This window comes from Falco biarmicus, chromosome 5, assembly GCF_023638135.1.
Source record: "Falco biarmicus isolate bFalBia1 chromosome 5, bFalBia1.pri, whole genome shotgun sequence".
Classification (NCBI taxonomy): domain Eukaryota; kingdom Metazoa; phylum Chordata; class Aves; order Falconiformes; family Falconidae; genus Falco; species Falco biarmicus.
The window spans coordinates 90,330,634-90,353,108 of record NC_079292.1 but is presented as its reverse complement, the minus strand read 5'-3'; the positions used below and the strand labels follow the sequence as shown (position 1 = coordinate 90,353,108).

Genomic DNA, 22,475 nt, shown 5'->3' with positions numbered 1-22,475 from the left:
ACTTGTCGCCGGTTCGCAACGCCAGTCTCACCCTCTCCGGCCTTTGATTGGGCCGCCCCGCCAATGTTTGTGGTGGCGATTGGCCCGTGCCTCGGCTCCGCCCCTCCCACTTACTGCGAGGCGTTGCCTTCCCCATCCCGCCTTTCTTGATTGGCCTCGAGGGCTCAACCCGTGCGCTCGGATTGGCTGCTGTGGGCCGCGCGTGCGAGCAGCAGGGTGGGGTGCGCGGGAGGGGATCGGAGTGGAGGCAGCGGCAGAGCGCTGACACGGGGTGTCCGCTCGGAGGATGGTCCCCGCGGTGGGGCTGCCACTCCTCAGCCCGCCCAGCCCGCCTGTGAGTGCCGGCCGCCGCCGCGGGGTGGGCCCGCTGCCTGTGCTCGGGGAGGGGGGAGCGGGGGGAGAAGGGGCGGGCCGGGGAGCGGCCGTGGGGCCGGGGCTGAGGGGGCCGCGGGCCGCCCCTCCCTCACGGTGACCGTTGCCGTGAGGAGACGGTTGGCAAAGGGCGCCCCCCGCCGCACGCGCGGGGCTTCGGCCTGGTCGCTGTGGAGACGGCGGGGCCGTGGGCCTCCCCCGGCGCCCGGCACACACCCAGCCCCCGGGAGCCGCCTGGGGCCTCCTCGCCCGCCGGGCTGGGTCGGGGGTCGCTCCCCGCCCTTCTCGCCCTGGGCCGCCGGTGGCGGGACCATTGCGGGGGCGGCGGCGCCCCTTTGTCTGGACGGTGTGCCCAGGTGCGCCCGGCCCGGCCCGGCCCGCGGGGGCCCGGGGCCCGGCTCGGGCAGTGGCCGGGCCCGGGCGGTGCAGCCCCTGGCGGGGACGCGGCTGGCAGAGTGCGGGCGGCCCTTTGTGGTGCGGCTGCTGCTGCCCCCCGGGCACCGCCGTGGCTGTGGCGGTGCTGGCGGCCGGGCTTCAGCTCCGGAGAAGTTTTGTCGCCTCGGTTGTGCGGGTCGGCCGCCTCCCGGCCCCGCATGCGTGAGGACTCGGGGTGCTGGTTGGTGTAATCGGGGAAAGCGACGAGGAAGGTGCCAGGGGTTTGAGAGTGGCGTGGTTTTACCTTTTTGAAATCTGGGTGATTTGACACAATTGACTATATGTCATTCTTCAGAAGGTATGGCTTTGGAGAGAGCCGAACAGGAGCGCTGCTTGTCAACTGGAACATCTTTTTCAGTGTGGTCAAGGGTACAGAATGTGCAGTGCATCACCTCGGTGTGCCCTTGTGTGACATCTCAACCTGGAAGCTAGTCAGCTTTAGAGTACAGTGTAGAAGTCCAGGTTTTTTCTTTAGAATTTGGTCCATGGAAACTAACTTCTCCTTTGGCATGTGTTTTCAGCTTGGCCTCATAAGGAAAATCTTGTGAATGCACTCCCTCCCATCTATTCCTTCTCCACCTAGCAATTTTAACACTCTGGCCAATTTCAATCAAATTTGCCAGCCACAAAGGCCTTAAAGAAATTGAAGTCTTTAGTTTCATGGGAATCAACATCTGACAAATGCAGAAGATCAGAATTATTGCTCACAGTAAGGGCAGGGTGCCTGGAGTCCAGCTCCTTGTGACAGCATGGGTGGACTGAGTGTCAGCATACACATGGCTGAATACAGCTATAGCGCAGGATGCCCTTTGTCCAGAGAAGTTTGTGGGGAAAACATGGAATTAAGGCAAAGAAGAAGGGACTAGTGATGTGTTGAGTCACTGGCTACAAGTACATAGGAAATCACACATCTCTATTTTTGCTTTTCACATCATTGCTTGGCCTCCTATTAAATTCCACCCAGGTATATGATTATTAAATAATTTTAGCAAAGATAACATAATGATTGCAGAGTTAAGCATTCATAGGTCAGATAATGTAATAGCTTGGTTTGGAAGCATGCTTTTAGCTTTGCTTTTTCACATACAATGCATTGGGACAATCTTTGTGTGATTATGTTACGTAGTGCTTCAACAAAGTGCAGAGTATTGTTATTCATTAATTGAATGCAGTAATCTGACAAATAGGAAGGCAGAAACTTTCTGTGGAGAAGCGGTTATTATTATAAGGATTTAGGATTTTACATTTTGATTTTCAGTTAGTGCCGTAATAATAATTCATAGGTACATTTTGGGGTGAAATAATTTGGCAACTGAAAATACATTTGCCACTGAATGGGAGGTAAGCTTAGAAAGCGATCATATTGTGAGCACGATTTTAAGATGCATGTATTCAAAATAACATATCGGGTATGTGAAACAGTATAAGAACATTGCAAACTCAGAAGTATTTGGGTATTGCTTATTCCCTTAGAGGCTTGCTTATTCCCTTAGGTTATGGATACATGGGAAGATTTAAACAGAGTAGATGAAAAATGGTGGTGGATCCTGGAGGAGTCTGACAGCTGCAAAGAGATAATTAGGATGTAAGTGCTTGATAGTGGCTTTGCTGCTTGGATTCTGGGATTTCCAAGTAGTGTTCCCAGGAGCTGACCAGGGACAGACTGAAGTGACTGTCACTCAGGTGGTGCTGTGATGTGTGCCTGGCACGTGCCTGCTGCGTGCATCGCAGACTATGTTTGTAGCTGAAGTTTAGTCATAGTCTGAGAGTCCCAAGACATCCTATGAACAGGAAGGCGAAAATTCAGTGAATGTGTTCTGCTGGCCAAGCTACCTCAGCTGCTTTTCACCTTGTCTCTTCTTGAGTGAACGTAGAGGATGCTGCTGACTTTTTTAAAGGGTGGAATTAAAGAATTGTTGTGGTGGTGGTCGTTCCCCTGCCTCTTGTATACTGAAATCATAAGAACACCTCCAGCTTCCAGATATTGAAGTATAACAAATTAGGCAACAAAGAGACTTGGAATAGTGAATTCCAAATATTAAAGCATGCTTTTAATTTGCAAAGTGCGTTAGCCTAAGGTGTGTGACATTGTAACCAAACGTATCCAGTTTGGATGTGTATTAATACAATGCATGGCTTAAAGCTGTGTGCTGTACAGGGTAGAAGAAGGAAATATATAAGGAAGTCAAGGGCTGGGACATGCTGGATTTGGCAACCATTCTGGTTTTTGATGTTTGTACAGTAGTGTGTGGTTTTGAAATAAATGTTCAGATCCAACATTGTCTTAAAAATAACTTTGTAAATGACACATGACTGGAGGGAGGTATAAGCAATGTAGCATTTGATAGGAAGGCATTCTAAATTAATCATAGTTGTTTGCATTGTAAGAAATATCATGAAGTCTGTCACTTTGAAGGACAGTGACTAAATAGCACAGCGTTTCAGCTGAGAGTTTTCAATTAAATAACAATATTGGACATTGTCCCTGAGTATTAAAATGCCAGTGGAGATGTGTGCCTGGCTGTGTGTACAAACCAGGTGTTAAAATGAAAATGGCTATGTAAATCATGTGCATGTATAGCATCTGACAGCTTTAATGTTCCTAATCATTTCATAATGAGTCTGGGTATAATCCTCAGGTTTCTGAACAAGCGTTACACTTGTCTCCAGCCTGACGGACTGCTCACCTGTAGTATTGCTGGTCACTTTATAACTTAGTTCCTGTGCTAGCATTCTTCATCTTAGGCATGTTTGTGACTCGAATACTTTATTCAAGTTAAGTCCCTCAGGAACACTGTTTCCTGTTCTGAAGGGTATCAGTCATGACGTGAGTTGTGCGTGTGTGTGTGTTCTTGAAGGTGGAGTGAAAAAATGTCAAATGGAATGGTCGAGCAGTAGGGTTTCCTTTTTTCCAGAATGCAATCAAACATGTAAAGGTCACAACTTGATGAAGAAATGCTGTGCAATGTCCAGTTTATATAATGCTAACCAAACTTGCTGGTTAAAATAGAATTCGAGCTTTTATGTGTGCATCATGTGTCCAAAGTGTACTTTGGTTTGACCTTACAAGTGTAGCCCTGTTGTCATGCTCTGAGTAAGCATGAAAGTGATTCTGCTTTGTGCACAGGGTTGACAAACTGTGTGTAAACCAAGTTTGTTTCCTGTATGAAAGGCTACAGCACTAGTCTTCTAAGGTGAATGAGTTACTTTTGAAACCATGGCATCTGATAGCAATCTCTTACATGTGTGCCATTGTGATTCAGATAAGAAGAAAGTAGCAGACTGTTAAAAATGTTTCATGCTTCCTGTTAACAAGTGCCTTTCTAACCCAGTTACCTGAACTTCTGTCAGGTTAATTGACCAAGATGAAGACCGTGAAATGAGATCAATGCCATCTAAAAGTACATCTCAATCATGTCAGTACTCTGATACCAAAGTGATGTCTTTGTGGTCCATCTCTGGTGAGGCTGGAATGATCAGAGTGTGGATCTATTAACTTTTAGGTCTAAGAGCACGTTTCTCAAATCTTGTCATCTGAAAGTCATTGGTGTGATGGGTAGTGCCATGAGAAGATTATTGAAAACATTGTTCTTTAGGCTGCTGACACTATTAACAGCAGTGTAAAGGTGTTGTGGGAAGAGGACAGCTTAACTTTAAAAAGTTTAGTTTCTTCTTCAAGTATCTGAAGTTAAAAGTGAAAATAAGATTGTCCATTTCAAGTGTCTGCCAGCATCTATAGTCTTGGTGGTTGGCTTAAGAACACTTAATTCATGCCAGACTTCTACCTTTGAAGCTGGACTCTGCTTTGCTTCCGTGCATCAGTGAAGTTGTTAGCTAGAAATTGAACACAAATCTTGGATGGGCTGGAGATTGTCTTTTGCTACATACTACAGCTCTTCTTACTCAATTACTAGAATAATAAAACGGTGCTCGCCCAACACCAAGCAACTCCAAGTCAGCAACAAGAGAAGGAACACCATTTCATTTTTTCATTATTGGAGGATACGCTGTTTAAATATTAGGTATCTATAGTTGAAATGCTTGATTCTTGTACATAAGTCTCTCGCTTGTTGTAAATTCTGAGACTTCTTGTGTAATTGGAGAAGTTTAACTAGTGTTGGCATCATCTTGGGTCATAGTTCCGCAAACGTTAAGCCAGTGTTACCATTCAGAAAAGCAATCTTGTACCAACATAAGCAGTTTCAGTGTGCTTGTCTGGGAGTGGGGAGTGTCTCTGCAGTCCTTTTGCAGAGTAAATTCTAAGTTGAAATGGTGTTCTCATCTGGCTTCCTGTGAGTACTAGTGGTGTGGGGGAGAGGCTACATCTCAGCGTTATTTTGGAGTAGGTGGAACTGTAGGGAAGGGTAACTATCTTACAGATTTTCCTATTATTGTTATATTAACTAAGTAATTAACTAGGTAGCCAGTTAGCATATGTTGCAGTGTAACTCATGGACTCTATTAGCATTTGGATTTGACAGAATAATTAATACAAGCAAAAAATTGTATTTTGCAGTGCATCAGGTTTCAGCTGTTGGTTGCATTTCAGAACAATGTGTAGCTTCCATCTCAACATAAGGAGAGTTAGGCTGAAAACATGTTGAATGGCTGGGCCCAGAGGGTGGTGATCAGTGGCACAAAGTCTGGTAGGAGGCCAGTAACTAGTGGTGCACCCCAGGGGTCAGTTCTGGGTCCAGTCCTGTTGAACATCTTCATTAACGATCTGGATGATGGGGCAGAGTGTGCCCTCAGCACATTTGCTGATGATGCCAAAGCGGGAGGAGTGGCTGATACACCAGAGGGTCCAGAGGGACCTCAACAAGTTGGAGAAGTGGGCTGACAGGAACCTCATGCAGTTCAACAAGGGCAAGGGCAAAGTCCTGCACCTGGGGAGAAACAACTCAATGCACCAATATATGCTGAGGACCACCCAGCTGAAGAGCAGCTTTGCAGAAAAGGACCTGAGGTTCCTGGTGAACACCAAGTTGAACAAGAACCAGCAATGCCCTTGTGGCAAAGGTGGTGAATCATATCCTGGGTTGCATTAGGCAAAGCATTGCCAGCAAGGCAAGGAAGGTGATCCTTGCACTGTACTCAGCACTGGTGAGGCCACACCTGGAGTCCTGTGGCCAGTTCTGGGTTCCCCAGTACAAGAGGGACATGGACATGCTGTAGAGAGTCCAATGCAGGGCCACAAAGATGATTAAGGTACTGGAGCAGGGGTCCTCAAACTTTTTAAACAGGGGGCCAGCGCACGGATGAAGTGGCAGTAAGTCATCTGCGGCTGCTTGGTTTCCCCCCCAACCCCCGGTGGGGGGGGCGGGGTGTGTGTGTAAATACCAGGGGCCAAATTGAGGACCCTGGGGGGCTGTATCCCGCCCGCAGGCTGTAGTTTGAGGACCCCTGTACTGGAGCAGCTCTCATGTCAGGTGATGCTGAGGGAGCTGGAGGACATCAGGCTCAGGGGGATCTCATCGATGTGTATAAACACCTGAAGGGAGGGTGCAAAGAGGACGGAGCCAGGCTCTTTTCAGTGGTGCCCAGTGACAGGACCAGAGGCAATGGGCAGAAGCTGGAATGCAGGAGGCTGCAGCTGAACATCAAGAAACACTTTCCTACTGTGAGGGTGACCAGGCACTGGAGCAGGTTGCACAGGGTGGTTATGGAGTCTCCATCCTTGGAGATATTCAAAAGTCATCTGGATGTGGTCTTGGGCAGCTGGTTCTAGGTGGCTTGGCTTGTGGGCGGGGGGAGGTTGGACCAGATCACCTCCAGAGGCCTTTTCTAACTCCAACCATTCTGTGATTCTGTAATACCCTAACCTACTTCAGAACCTAAGAAACTCTCAGAAGAGGGCATAAAACTAAAAAAGTCAGTATTTCTAGTGCTATAGTTGTATCTTGCCTACATGGCCGTTGGTCTGTCATCACTATCTTTAGTTACAACTGCAGCAGTTACCATTTGTATCCAAACTATGAAAAAACTGTGATAATTTCTATTTACATTTGCCTGTATTCAGTCAGCATGTGTGTGCTCTGCACTTGTGAGTTGCAATTTCCTTGTTCTGTGGTATTAGCTGAGGGCGGCAGCTCTGCCTTTGAGCCTGTAACGCTTAGACACCCTTTCTTCTGTCTTGCTCTTCACGGCTCAAGTTCAAAACTTCTGTTGGAGGCAGTTACCGGGTACTTAGCCGGTGTGTGTTCATTTAAATGCAAGTGGGGGAGAGCTGTGGGCTTCTTGGGTTTGTTTTTGTTTAAGGCTGTGACCAAAAGTGATGCTCTGCCTCAACAGCTGATGATTTGGATTATTAAATATTGCCTTTATCTGAAGCAGTGGTGTCTGTCGAGGTCATGTTTTGTATTTGTTGTGATTGGCAAGTTATAGAGAGTCTCACCTGTAAATTGTCTCAAAAGGCTTTACAGTCCATCTTACTTTGTCTGTGGGTTTTCTCTTTTATTCTGGGCAGGGATGGGAAGACCCTGTGGTTTTTAGCTCAGAAAAACTGACTGAGCTATCCCTTGCTAAGGAGCACAATGGAGATCTTTCACTTCCAGTTTCACTTTAAGGTATTCTTGATAAATCGGTCTCAGGTGGCAATGGGGAGGTGATTTCAGACAGTTACAGGAAAAGAAGATGGAGATAAGGCATTTTAATTTTATGGAATCATTTTCTAATGAAGTAAAACTTACAGGATCATGGTATCAGTCTGATCCCTTCCTTTATCCATTCCTTTCAGATCTCTTCAAGGTAGTAACTTGGAAATCTGGCTTTTGTTTCTGCTCCATTGTCTGTGCTAAATTTCTGCAGTAGTCTTATTTACTTTTTCTGGTGCTTTTAGTACTACTTATTTCCCCCTGGATAGCTCATATACAGTAATTCTCCTAAGATAAATAAGTAGATCCTAAAGTGGTAGAACTAATGAATTCAGCTTTCCTATGGATTTGCACCCAGTGGTTCCATTTTCTGGTGTCTAACATACATTGATCTTGCTTTTAGGCTTTCTCGTTGAAAAGTGTTAAGAAGGCATGCCTGCTTTCCCTGGTCACCTGGGCTCAGATATCTTTAATTTGGACCTCTGTGTTACATCTAGTTGAAATACTTTGCAGTTTTATCCCTTCCACTGTTATTCAAAACTGTCAAACACCCAGATCACAAGATGAGTCCTTTATTCCTGGAACTGAAGCAATTGCCCAGTAGACCCACTTTATGTAGAAAAAACTCTGAAGAGCAAAGGTGTGAAATAGCATTGAGGTTGTGAAGGAGAATAGGCCCTCTTCAGCTTGCTGAAAGCTTTTGTGAGGAGCCTGGAATGAAATGTACATTGCAAAGTTGTGTTTGGTTGGTTTTTTTATGTTGTTTTGATTTTGTTTTGGGGGCAGAGTGCAGGTGTTTTGTTTTTTAAAGCTCATTACAGCTGGTAATAGTGAAAGCACCACTTCTGGAATAATGTGCTGGCCTTTTCTGAAAGATGTGGCAATAATGCTGCCTGGACAGGTGATTTGGAAGCTCTTTCATACAGTTGCCAGTTTTCATGATTCTGAAAGTTGAAAGGGAAGTTTCATTAACTAGTAAAGTCAGCATACTTAGAAATTATGTGTCTTAACAGTGGATCTGGGGAGTAAGTTTGATCAGTTTATGCATTAAAACTGAAATACTGTTTTATGGTACCTTTTGCCTCTGCTGTTTTTGCCTTTAGCCCCATAAAGATTCATAGGGAAGTCATTTACTATGGAAGGTTGGCATTTGTAACCAAATCTCAGGATGGAGGTTGTCTGTGTGTTATAAAGGAGCTTTGTAGTGAGGACCCGCAGAATATTGCTTCCTGTCTCACGAACCCATGACAAGTTCCCAGTTTGTGTCAGATTTCTCAAACCCCAAGCCTATAATTTATTCAGGAACTTGACTGTAATGCTTTGTACTTCATGACTTTCATCTGAAAAGATGAATTTAAAAAATTGACACACAAACTCTCTGGAAGCCCTGCACATTTCAGTTCTAGGATATTTTGCACTGCTTGTTAGTTAGGGTCTGTAGGAGAGAGCAGCAAGTCAGTTTAGCATGTGTCTGTGTGTCTGGCATAGCTACCAGAGCATCACTTTGTACCTCCTGAAGACCTTAATGCAGTTTTATAAACAGACTATGTGAGGATCCTTTGTAGCTGCAGAACAAAATGGAAATCACATTAAAATAAAAAAAAATGAAGCAGAGAATAATATTCTGGCTATATCATTGTGGCCAAAATGACAAGTTTTTATGTTTTGATACTGAAGTGCTTATCAAGCCCTGTGACAAAGTACTGTTCTTTGAATAGAGATTTCATTTGGAGATAAGGTCACATCAGAAAGCAGAATTAGACTGGCTTTTGCTGAAACTGCAGCTTCTACATTTGTTCAGTCAGTCTTTGGTGTTTCAAATGCAGCTTTCATATGTGGATGGCTTCCTCAGTTATAAATAGTCATCTTGGTCCCAGTATTCAGAGACCATGATGACTTACATGTTACAGCTTTTTTCATGAAAAAGAAACTTTGTTCTTTAGGCAGCATGCTGCCAGCAAGGTTTGGCTTGCCACCAGACGCTCTTGCACAGGAGTGAGAGCACGCTCAGCCTCAGCCAGGGCACAGGCGATCTTTGTTGTCCAATACAGGTAACCCAACCCACACAGAGATGGTGACCTGGTAAGGAGGAAGTTCTCTGCAATCCGCTTTGTATCCACTTTCACCATCAGAACAGAGGTTTTGACTCTTGTCAAGCGTGGCATAATTAGATACCTACCTTCTATTTGAAAAGAATTTTCTGTCTTGATGTGTACTGTGGATTACTGAGCACCGAAAACCAGGGAAATGAGCCCTGTCTTGCAACTTAAGAGACATTCCTCATACTTTCTTGCTTCCTTTGTGAAATTGGCGTGTGGTAACTGAATCTTAATGAATACATGGGGAACATGGGGATCACGAGGATTTCCCTGGTCATTCCTTTCTGATTTCCTAAAGAAAAGAGTGACATTCTCCTTATTTTGATCTAAGGTAGCTGAGGACACGCTTTAAGCCGTTACAACGGCTCTAGTCTTTGTGATTCTAGCTTGTGCAGTGATTGTGTAATTACAGCTCTGTACCTCCCACATACCTGCTTCCCTGGAACAGTTCATCCAGACCACAGGAGATGGTTCATGTAGGCATCTTCCTTTACTAGCACAGAGCGCCACGCCACTCTGTGGTACCAGCATTGTCCGTGCAGTGTGCGAGGGTGGCAGCAGCTCACATCTGGATGCAAAATGTCCAGAAGTACCTCTCCTTAAGTAGTTTTCAGAACATCAGCAGCAAGTAAGAGACTTGGTTCAGTAGACACATCTGTCGCTCCCTCTGTGCCTCCTCTAAGGTTTCAAAATAAATGAGGCTGTACTAACCTAGGAAGACTTGAGGGGCAATAACAGTAGTGCAAGAAGAGTAAACATGAGAGGTGGATCTTTAGGTGATTAATAGGGAAGTTTTGTGGGTTTTTTTCCTGAAGTTTCTTAAGCAGATTTGGTCATGATTTCTTAGAATGACGCTATGACTATGGTGTCCTGAAACTGCATGTTAGTAAATGGTCATGAGCAATTATGTCTTTCATGTTATGAAAATTGTTAAGTGACAAAAAAAATTAATGTAGATATCAGGGAGTATCACTTGACCGATAATTCTGCTTCTTCCCCCAGTGCTGTTATAAATAAAAAGAAAAAGGAAGTTTTCCTTCTAGTTCTCTTGCAAGTTCTTGTACCATAGCCTTACTGAAGTCATTATTAAGTCAGCAGAAGAAAAAATACCAATGTATTGCATTTAGGTAGTACAAACAAAAGAGGTAAAGAAAATAATTTAAAAGCAGTGAACTTTTTTTCTTTCTGTTTGCAGACACACACAAAAAAGTGGCTTGTGTAACAAGTTTTAGGTTATTGGTGTTGGTTTTCTTAACTTTTGCAGAGTCTCTGGGAACAGTCTGGTTGCCCTAGGAAACTGTCAGCTGGTTTGCATTGGGATTGTGTGCATTCTGTGAAAAGTTGAGCTAGCTCTCTCCTGCCCTTTAAGCCCTTGTACATCTTCCTTTGCAGAAGGTGGTGCATGTTGTGCATGTCAGTCAGCGCATACATGCTACCGAGCAGGTCACAGACCTGAGCCACATCCAGCCGCTTACCTGCAGTGTCAGCAATGACTTCGCCGCCTCCTCTGCTCAGTCTCAGGTTTTTGTAAACGTCTTGGAACTTACATCTTTGAGAGGTTTCATTTAGGTCAGTCAGGCCCAGCTGTTGTGGGTGGATGAAAGTCTCTTCCTTCATCTGTTACGGTGCACTAACAAGAAAACCAAACTGAAAAATATCAAAGGCATTTTGATATTTTGATATCAATCAAATTGATAAAGGAAAAAACAGTGCTTTTCAATTTCCTGTACAACAGTATTAACAGCTTATATTTATAGGCAAAAGTAGTTGATATACATAGGTAACAATCACAAAGGTAATCTTTGAGTTTCATTTCCTGCAATCATTTATTAGGTAAATGTAAAATTAGAATAGAATTGTGTCAAGGGGGGGGATACAGAAAGGGCAGTAAATTGTGGGTTTTTGTCTCAAGGGCACCTTGCTTGTGATTAAAAGCTTGGATTAAGTCCCTGCTAGTTGAAGCTAGCCCTGTTTTAAAACATGCATTGGAAAAGAGAACTCCAGCAGTCAGTTGAATGAAGAGGACACTGTCTTGCAGGAAGAAAAAAAAATCACATGAGTAGTTATTATCTGTGCCTTGGAATTGATCTTAGCTGTAAATCATGGCTAACTACAGGAGGTGTACAAAACTGAGAGAGGATAGCAATGTAACATCATAAGCTTGCTGAAGTATTTTAAGAGGAAGAAAGACATGGACTGCTGGTAGTTTTACAGAATATATGTAACTGCATATTAAAAAGATTCATTCTGCCTCATACAGAAGAATGGAATAGCTTTAGTGATTTGAGGAAGATTGTTTTGTACAGCCAAAGATAACAGGTTGGAAGAGTTATTTTCTTTTTTAAAATTAATATTGGAAACACTTCCTAAATGAACAGTGAAAAATTAATTTGAGTAAAATAATGTAAACTTTTCTTAAAAAGCTAAATCTGCTGAGTGCATGCATTTTGAAGAAAAGATTTCATAAAATAACTTGCTGAATAATACCCACAAAGATGGGTGGTAGACGAGAAGACACTTTAAAACAATTTGGTTTTGAGTTTTCTATGCTACTTTTTCAGAACTATAGAGGAGATTAAATTAGGTTAAGCTTAAATCTCCAGAGCACAAAATATCTTCTGATTTCTGGGGATGACATTGCATTTAAATTAAAATTGGTATTTCATGTTGACATTGTAAGAGCTATAAACTGCATAAAGCTTGAGGGAACCTTGGTACTACATAAATATTGAATTGCTTCCCCTTCATCTGGCTAAAAAAATTTGGAATTTGTTACATTCTCTCTGCAGAAGACATTCAGCTGTGTCAAGTGAGCATATTTCACGAGTGAACTTAAAATACATTTGCCCCTGAGCTTATAAAGCAAATACATATCTTCTGCTTTAGAGAATCAGTGAAGGAATCTCTCTGTGGAGAAATATTACTTGATATGGAAGAAATAAAGTGAAACCCATTGTCAAAGCTCTGGTGATACAACAGCTGCGAGGAAGAAATGGAGGCAGTATAAGCATTATTCATCAGTCTGTTGGACTCTGCACACCTAGGCAGTAGGGATTTTGGTTGTGTGTTGTTGTTTGTTTTTTTTTATTCATGGACACCAAGTTTTCAGCAGCTCTTAAGAACACCACCTGCCTGGTGTTGCCAGCTGTAACTGTTTTGGGGTGTATCAAGTAAAATGCAAAGGCTTTTGTCCTTACAGAATAAGAATAGGGAAAGGGTAACTTCAGTTCCCCATTTTTTTATGGTACTGTTAACAGCAGAAACCTCAGAGCTGTGTACAAGTGCTGGTTAACAAACATAACCACTTCTTTTCAGTTAGAAAATCAGAACTTGAAATAAACTGGTTAATTAGATAACGTGTACAGTCTTGTTTTTTCTTATTGGTCCCACAAAACTGCTTTGAAACTTTTGGGGAAACATTGGCTGAACACTGAACTTTGATAAACTTGACAAAGTAATTCAACAGTAAAGTGAAGTTGGAATAATATTCATTGCATTCCTGTGTCCTGTCTGCTATGTGAAATGGGCTGTAGATTCCATTAGAACTGAAGCAAATAAAATACAAACTTAAGTTTGTTTATTTGCAAGGCTTATATGCTCAATGTGGTAGCATCTGGCTTGAAATGTGCAGGGAATGGCATTGCTTGGAAGAAGCATATTGACATAATTTTAAAAAAGGAAAGGCAAGGCAGGAAGAAAGAAATGAGGAATCTTTGACACGTAATAATGACTTTCCAGTTTCTCAGAATAAAAAATGATTAGGAGCTGTATAAATTAATTTCAGCACAAACTTTCACTAAGGCCTTGCCCTCTATTGCTAAATACTATATACAATTTATTGCTGAATCATTTCAGGCATCTGCTCAGGAGGAATAAATAAGGCAATTGGAAACTTGCATACATCATGACTTTGGGAGGCAGGGATGCTGCTATTGGGAATAAGAATTTTGCTGAAGGGATACAGACCCTGGGCAGAAGCTTGAATACAGGAGTATGGAGAGCCTGTTGGGAGGGGGAAGTGGATGCTCTGACTCAGAGCAGGGCAAGATACAGTTGTGGGTGTGATCTGGACCGTGTGCAGGGAAGAGCAGGTGGAGTCAACAGCTTTGGCTGTTCTGGGGCAGGGTGTTTGTGGGTCGGTGCTTTTTTACACCCTTTACCTCCACACAGTTGTGCTTTATTTGTAGCCTGGCATGGTAGCTGGCCATCTAAATTCACATTCATGCTTTCTATATTAAATACATGCAATACAGAAATAGTCCTTTGGTTCTGAAGTTGCATACATTTTCAGGATTGAAAAAATATAGTTGCTTGGTGAATACGTCAGTCTTTCAAAAATACTAAGTTCACTAAAGCTAAGACCTCTTTCATCCTTTTGCTTTGATTTCCATCACGCATGCCACAGTTTAGTAATGCCCAATAACAGATACATCAACTCTGTCTTAACAGATGGTGCAGAAAAGTCAAGAAACTGGGTACGTGACTGCCACACTTTGCAATCCAGCATCATCCTTCTTCTAAGCATGTTTGTGAGCTTTGCTGTACCAGAACTGTGTCCGCATAGTCTGTGCTTATCCTTGCCTCACTAAACACAGAGTACTGTATACGCTAAATTTAATAGTCCCTTTGTGCCCTTGAACAGCTATTTTACCTGATACTCAAGGTGTTGGCTTGATGATGGATAGGCAAGGCTGTAGCATTACCGGCTAGCAGCCCTGCTTCTCGTGTCTTTGCTGGGAGCCTTAACAGATATAGGCTGTGCTGGGCTGCTTTGGTGGAACTGAAAAAAACCCATTGAAGCAAGGTGTGCTGGCCTCAGTTTCTTGATGTATATGTGAACAGCTCTGGTTGCCAACAGTGCAAAAGATGGCTGGGGTCTAATGAGGTTTACTTTTTTATTATTTTTTTAATAGTCAGAATCATACATCTGCTAAACTCTCTCAGCTAACTCCTTCATTATCACCTGATAACAATGAATGCAGCTGGAATAAGTGAGTGTGTACTACTGACCATCACCAGCTATGCACAGGAGGGGTAAGCTATAGAGGTCATGGGTGGGCAACTGGCTTTCCTGCCTTCAAGGTTCTGAATTTGCACTAACTTGGAGGACCTGAGATACCAACTGGACTAGTCTTACTATGTATAAACAGAAATAAAATTGTTAGAAATAAGCTGAATGGATTTAAAAGGAGAAGACATCTGTTTTGAAGATGAAGTAACACAAGGTGATTTATAAGAGCGTGAACAAAAGTGCTGAAGTTGCATCATTGCTTTCTCCCACAGTGAAAGACTCTGCTAACTCTGTCAGGCTTTTTCATAATTTATGCAGAGCATGGTCAGTAAGAATGGAGAAAGCAAGGCCTGTGGAGAAACAGGAATAGGAAGTGATGTGCTGCTGCCTTTGATGGGCTAGGGAAGCCTGTGGTGGTTGTTCCATGTAGGCTGTATGTAACACCTGGTGGAACGGCGTAGTGCTGTAACTCTTCTCAGAGACAATTGTGTCTAATTTTATGATGGTGTGAACACTGTTCTGTAGGTGAAGTTGTTGAATTAGGTTCCTGAAAACTTCAGGCACTTTGAGTTCCCCAAGCTGGATGTATCCATAGGATATTGCCTGTTTGCTTTATTTCATGGTTTGCCAACATTTTCTATGTCTTCACAGGAATAAATTACTTAAAGAAGGGGTAAAGTGGTAAACAGCATCAGCCCTAACATTTCTTCTCAGTTCATCTTCACTGAACAAGAGTGCTACACTCGGTTAACCTTTAGAGTATAAAGACTAGTGAACAGCATCCGAGTTCTGTTCTGGTACCATACAGATCATTTCTGTTAATTTTATACACACATACACACCGGTGTGTGCACAGAGCCCTTTCCAAAGTGTATGCTTCAGTGTTTTGGGAGCTCTAGAGATGGCTGGCTTTCTGGTTTGTAGGGGTATTTTTTGTTTGTTTGGTTTTGATGTCAGCATCAGTAGTGGTAGGCTCGGTTTGCATTAAGAACTGCTTGGTGTTGGAAGTTGTATTAAAAACCACCCCCACTTCCTTACAGTACAAACAAACAAACAAAAAAATACCTGAAAGATACGAAGCCTGTTAAAAGAAGCCGATGAGCTTTCCAAGAGGAGCCAGGGAGAGGTGAAGCCACGAGGAGTCTGAGGGCCCATGGGAAGAGTTGCAATAAACAGGTTAGTGGGTGAGAGAATGAGCAGAAGCATGAAACCAAATACAGAGCTCAGCCTTCCCAATGCATTTTTTCCTGTTGCCATTTACAGTATACTTCATGTTACTTGCTCTCTAAAATTCATTCCTTTGGTAGATACATGTTCGACCATCCCTGACTTAATCTCATCTTCTGTTTTATTTTTTTCATAATATTATTGTTTGTCCAAATACAGGCTACTGATGTGTACAAGCCGAGGACAGGTTAGGTGCAATTTATTAGGCTGTTACGTATAACTTTATTTTGTAACTTATTTTTAACAGAATTCTATATGTCTAAGAACATAGGGTGTCATCTTTGGCCATTTTAAAGCTGTACATTAATTCAATAGCAAGTAAGTTTTGTAATTTGCTACAATAATGGCACTCTAAATTTGTCTTTAACAATATGTCCTCATTGTAGCTTGTATTTTGCTTAGCATTTGTACTTTATTTAGAACTGGGAATTGAATGCATATTCAGTTAGGAAGGGCTGATGAGAGTTCAGCTGTACCTCCTCCCTTTCAAAAAACAGTCATGTACTCTAATTTTCCTTCTTGCTTTCTTAAAGTAGTGGGGATTATAATTGGTTTTATATTTAAAGTAATTGAGGAAATGGAAACCAGTTCATCATATACAGCAGGGGTTCACAAAGCACCCTGATAGGTAACATACTTAATTTTTAATTCTCACATGACCAGCTGCTCTACATCAAGGGGATGGACTTGTGTGTACATTGTAGTCTGGCCCTGTCCTTGTGGTCAAAAGCAAAATGATGTAACAAATGTCATGTGCTAAGAACTCGGAAGACTGCCGGAGTTGTTAATTCCTTCTACAATTTTCTTCAGGCTCTCTTCTCCGAAACCATGCCAGAGATGACAGAGAATGAGACACCTACTAAGAAGCAACATCGGTGAGTTTCTGGGAAAATGACTGTGTTGTACTTCTATGGTCTGTGGTCGTGTCGCAATTATGAAGTGTTTAGTTAAAGCTTCGGCAATAAGGGTATTGATGAGAAGTTCTGAGGGTTGACCAGGTTTGACCCAGAAGTTTGGGAACCTTTCTCTCTTCCCCTATCTATGCTGAATTATTTGTTGAAGACATGTCTGCCTGGGCCACCTGGACAACGGAGATTCTTTAGATTATTACACTGACTACTCCGATGTGTATAAAACTGTCACGACCTCAGTTAGAGTGCAGCCTGAAAGTATTTGGCTCACTGTGTGTGTACACTACATCTGATTTATGTATATAGAGTACATATTCAGGATCTGTTGGCTTCCAGCAAAGCAATTTGAGGCATTACACAATGATTCTGACCTGGTTGCCACCAGTCCAGAAATGCCAGGTGAACATCTGAAAAAAAAGACAACCCTCACATGCTCAAATTATACCCAGACAGAATTTTAAGGCAGTAAAGAATAACTGCAGAGGAATGGTAATTTTGGTTTCCCACACAAAGGAAGCCTGTTTGATACCAGAAGGTATGATGTTTGAAGGTAACATGGCTAGAAAAATCGATTTGCATGGTAGTGTTTTCTCCTGTTTCATTGATCCAGTGAACACAAAAGCAACATTTCAAACAAATACTTAACTACCTTGTTGCTCAGAAATGGAATTTATTTTTTTTTTAATATTTGGCCTTACTGAACACTGGGTAGCGTAATAGTTGTCGCTGAACAGAAACGTAAAAATCCGGCTTTGCCCTATAAATGTGTAACAATAATCAGATCAAGTATTACGCTGTGCCTTGTTATACTGAAATTAAGTCTGAACACAAATGAATTTTTGTTAGAAACTATTTAATACCAATATCTAAGACCAGCCTTTGTGAGTGTGACTTCTAGTGTGTTCTTGTTTACAGAGCAGAATATATTAGTTAGTATTTTTAGCTGTAATGGAAGTAATAAAAGAAATATTTGTATGCAGATGTTTTCCCTTCTATTTCACATCACTGTTCTCCCTTTATGTTTCACAGAAAGAAAAACCGGGAGACACACAATGCAGGTAGGAACATTATGCTTTGTTGTTTGGTCTGGAAATAAGCATAGGTGGTTTGGACTAGTAGAACATATTTTACATGGAGCAGGATCCCTGTAGGAGTTTACTACACTTAAAAAAACCCACCTTACCAAAGACATTTCTGTGTCCTTGCATAAAATATCTGTGCAGAAGAGCTTCTTGATTGTTTCTGGTTTGCCGCTTTTCACAGCACAAGGTTGCAGCATGCCCCAGTATGAAAGCAGGACCATGCCCCTGGCTTTCCAGTGCTAGTAAACTAAGAAGGAAACAATTTCAGTTGTGTTCAGTTCTAAAGAAAAATAAACACACAGGCATTCACACACAAATAACACCTACCTCTCTTAAAAGAGAGAACATATATCTGACCTGGGAGCTTTAGAGTTTCCCTGGATTAGAAATATTCCTGTAGCCTGTCCCTGAGGCACCCACCTGCATGTTGGCATCCCAGAAATTCTGTGTGAATACTGGATGTATGTTGCAGGAGTCACATCCCTCTGGCAGAGACTAGTCAGTGTCTAGCTCCAATGGTATCTTCTACAAGCAGCAGCAGAAAGACCGAGTGGGGAAAAGTATGACGGATTTTGGCCTGGTTTATCCTAAGAAATTTATTCCGGTTCTTCTTTTATTAAACAGCACTTATGTGTGGTCTTCACAAACTCAACTGAAAAACTGCTGAGTAGTTTCCGTGGGAAGGCTGTGGAATATAGTGCTTCTCAGGCTGTGCACGGGTTGTGGCCGGGTTCTTAAGGATTAGGAAATACCAGGAAATAGTCTTATTGAGTTTACTTTGCCGACCTCATTCTAATTCTCAGTTCCTGTTTTACTTGCTGATAGCTTTCCAGAGTCTCCATCTACTGGGCTGAACTCTGCAAGACGTGGGGACCAGCTCCCTCCGTCCCTGTAGCTTGCTTAGTCATTAATGCCTGGACAAGCTTGGGTAGAGTGTGGAAAATATTATCAAAACAATGGAATAGCACTTCACAACCACTGTGATATCTGTATGTATTAGTAAGATACATAAAAATTAAGTCCCAATGATCATGTGTTTTAATGTTTATACAGCTGCTCTGATTTATATGGTAATGTTCTTGCAGAAGAGACTTGGTCTTGCTGTATTTAGTGTATTTCTGCCTGTCCCTGTCAACGCCACCGGTCTGTCCTGAAATAAAAAAAATAATTTAGTAGTTTGAGAAACATAAATTGAAGTGACAGACTACTGAAATAAAACTGTTTAAATCAGTATATTCTTTATAAAGGAGTACAATAAAATAGTCACTAGTGTTTCTGTGTGCCACTAAAAGCTGCCCGGCTGCACAAACCACAAGGTTTGTTCAGCACAGTGAACGAGCCATACATTGGTTTGCACCTTGACAAAGCCGTGACAGAACTTTTTTTTCAGGCTTTTTGCGAAAGAGGCATCTAATAGTTTTAGTTTGCATAGAACACCAAAACATTTTCAGTCAGAGAAACAGCTACATGAGAGTGAACTGTATTTAAAAGAAGCTGGGCTATGGTGGGTGGAAAATAGAGATTAATACTGTCTGAAAAAACTGTGCCCAGAGGTGTTTGCACTGCTAGACTTGTAGTGTACACCCTTTGTGCCAATGTGTAGGCCTTGTGAAGAGTTACAGTCCTCTAGTGAGGCCTGTAAATGAAGCATTTTCTGACCTCCTCCAAAACGTGTAATTCACTGGCAATACTGTTCGTTCAATACTCCCTTCACTCCCAGTCTCAATTAGACCTTGAGGAACAGTTACACCTTAGAACATAAAAAGAGTAACTGGTAGTCCATATACCTAGAGCTTCAGCTATATTCATTGTTGGCTGCTCCATCAATATAGATTTAAAATGAAGATTGAAAACTGGTAAAATCTAAACTATTTCTATTTTGGTGCTAAACTAGACATTACTATTTGAGAGAGAGAGATTTCCTTCCCAAATCTGAAATGGATTCTTTCTGTAATCTTGGTTCATTTGCTTTCTGTATGCCTTGTGAAAAAGTGTGTCGTAAAACTCAGCTATGAAGCATTATCAAAACCTGAATTTTGAGTTGCAGTAACTCCTCTTTTCCACAGAGGGGTCTAGAGCATCCCCACCTTTTAAAGATACTGCTGCTTACATTACAGCTCTCAATTCCACCGAGTTCAGTAACAGGTTTACTGTAGAGGAATTTTTTTCTTCTCTCAAGTTACTAAGGGTTCCAATATGTCACAAAATAATGTATTTATGAGCCCTTACGTTGGTCCTAGTTGTGCTGCCATTGTGCTGACTTGCCCAACCACATGACGCAGCACATATTGTTTTTGCTTAGTGGAGAGACATCGAAAGAAGAAGATTAATGCTGGGATAAACAGAATTGGAGAACTCATTCCCTGCTCTCCAGCACTTAAGCAGGTGAGTGTCTGTTCAGAGTGCATACAAGTTTCTTGTAAAATGCTTGTGTGTTTCTGTCTGTAGAAGTATAAATGCTTATTTCACTATTTGTCTGAGACTGTCTGAATTTATACACTCTGAAATCTTACTAGTCATTAGTATTTTAAAAAGTAATTGTAATAGAACTCGTTCTTGGAAGTGCAGGGCCACACGCATGTATTTACACAGATTTTTGAGCTTTTTATCCGAAAGCGTTGCCTGTGACTGCTGAAGGAATGAAATGCTACAAGCTGGACATGTAACTGACTTTCTCCTCAATTCATATGCACAGTACTTATGAGCAAGTGTAAGCTAGACTTAATTTGCCCACAGCGATTTGGTTAGCTTGCTGATGTCTGCCTGTGCGTTTGATTCACAGCTTTCCAAAGTTCTCATTAAGGGTGCCTGCACGTTAGTAACAACAGAAGGTAAAAATCCTCTCTTGGCTGCTGCCTGTCCTGTTGCGTTGAGCAGAGGGGTAGCTGATCACCTTTTCCTCCGTAGGAGGGGTGGTGGGCCAGGCAGAAGTAGGTTGGATATGGACAGTGGGTTGCTGATTATGTTGTGCGACTCCTGTTCGTCAAGTTGTTTTCTACTGATGCTGTTTAATGTGGTCTGTATGATGCCCGAGTGCTGAAAGCTATGTGTTAAGCAAGATCATTTTTCAGGTCATTCTTCAGTCCCCGTTTGCTGGTGATCACTTAATGTCCTAAGGTGTAAATAGAATTGCATGCATGCTTCTTTTTGTCTTCTTTCATATAATGGCATGAAAGCTATTCAGAAAGTGAGATAATAATAGTAAATTTAAGACTCTGTCCTTGTGAAAGATGAAGCAAGACAAATGGTTTGAAGCTGATGCACAGAAGCATCTTTTTCAAGACGGCAATCTACAGCAGAGACTGTTCCTACAGAACAGTAGAAGAAGAAATTAGAAGTGCACAAGAAGTTTCACAGGCAGAATAAGCATAGTTTCATAAAAGGAAGATGGTGAGGTGTTATGGCATATTTTCTTTTCCGTACTCTCCAGTATATTACTTTCAAAATTATGCATACACCTCCCTGGATAATTGTTTCATGTTTGTTTCTTTTCTAATAAAATATTTACAAGGCAGTATCCTGGAAATTTCATGTGATGTATAGGTTTATTAGTGAACATGAATTTTAGGCTGCTCAGCAAGAAATTATGCTTGCTGTTCAGGTTCTGTGGCCTTAGCATCTAGCTTCAGGCATTGGAAAATGTCAGCTCCAGCACTGAAAATGTTATTTTGTAAAAACTCATGATATTTTAGGGTCAATATCATTCATGAAACCTGTGATTCATCTTAAAAAACAATACAAAACAAAACCACACAAAAAAACTCCCCAAACCAAAAAAAATATCACCCAGCAATATTCAGGGAATCATTCAGGTTAACGTATTTTTAAAGTAAAGACCTTTTGGAGCAAGTGTAATCTCATTATTAATGGACCTACCAATGATAGACCTTTCTCCTAATTTTATGTATATGTTCTCTTTTAAAGAGCAAGAACATGATCCTGGATCAGGCCTTTAAGTATATAACAGAAATGAAAAGACAGAATGACGAACTTCTGTTAAATGGAGGGAACAATGAACAGGGTAAGTACAGATGCTGCTGAAGACTCTAGAATTTCTGTCACTCACTTCTACTGTGTGGTTTGTTAGAACTAATTAACAACAAAGCCTGGATCAACAGACTTGGGAATCCCAAGACATTATGCACATACAGGAAAAATACAGCTGCTTAGAATATCTTGGAACAGGAAGCCAACAGAATGCCCAAGTGTGTGTTCTTGCACATAGGTATAAGATAATGAAGCAATGGCTTTGTGACGTAAAATAATTACAGAGCTTTTAAGTGATGTGACATCGTCTGGTAGATTCTGTCCTGATTTATTCTACTGTAGTGACCAGCATAATTTCTGACAAACTTCAGTTGAATTTTTGTCATCAAAACCATAGTTTCCTTCATGCATAGAGCTTTTTTTTTATTCCTTTCAAATGCTGCAAAAGTGCCTATTTTATAAAAATACAATGTATTGTATAAAAATCTTCTTAAATAGATGTGTAAAAATACAAAGCTCTCAAAGCTAATGTTGCGGTTTGCGATTTTCATTTCTACCCATAAAATGGAATTCTAAATAGTTTGGTTTTTATCTTGTTGTTGTAATTGGGTTTGGAAACCCTAGGTGATTTTCTTAGTTAGATGAGCCATCTCCAAGTGCGTTGCTGGTTTTTGTGGTTTTACATAAGTGCTTTGTATTTAATTTTGCATATCATGTTTAGAGGTAATGAAACTTAATTGTCCTGGAAAGCCATGAGA

General features: G+C 41.8%; 1 protein-coding gene across 4 annotated transcripts in view; it reads left to right on the top strand.

Annotated features, from left to right (window-relative positions):
• Nucleotides 1-214: 214 nt before the first annotated feature.
• The window catches only part of USF3 (upstream transcription factor family member 3), a 36,648-nt gene continuing 14,387 nt past the window's right edge, over nucleotides 215-22,475 (top strand). For 2 of the 4 annotated variants that reach the window (XR_008821941.1, XR_008821942.1), the window contains exons 1-5: nucleotides 227-334; nucleotides 16,548-16,612; nucleotides 17,678-17,706; nucleotides 20,033-20,115; nucleotides 21,655-21,751. Coding sequence is in view for 2 of the 4 variants with exons in the window: in XM_056339233.1 (XP_056195208.1) it covers nucleotides 287-334; nucleotides 16,548-16,612; nucleotides 17,678-17,706; nucleotides 20,033-20,115; nucleotides 21,655-21,751 (322 nt within the window). In the remaining 2 variants the exon portion in view is untranslated. Of the gene's footprint in view, nucleotides 335-15,550; nucleotides 15,687-16,547; nucleotides 16,613-17,677; nucleotides 17,707-20,032; nucleotides 20,116-21,654; nucleotides 21,752-22,475 lie in introns of all 4 variants that reach the window. The other 2 variants (XM_056339235.1, XM_056339233.1) reach the window with 2 other exon arrangements.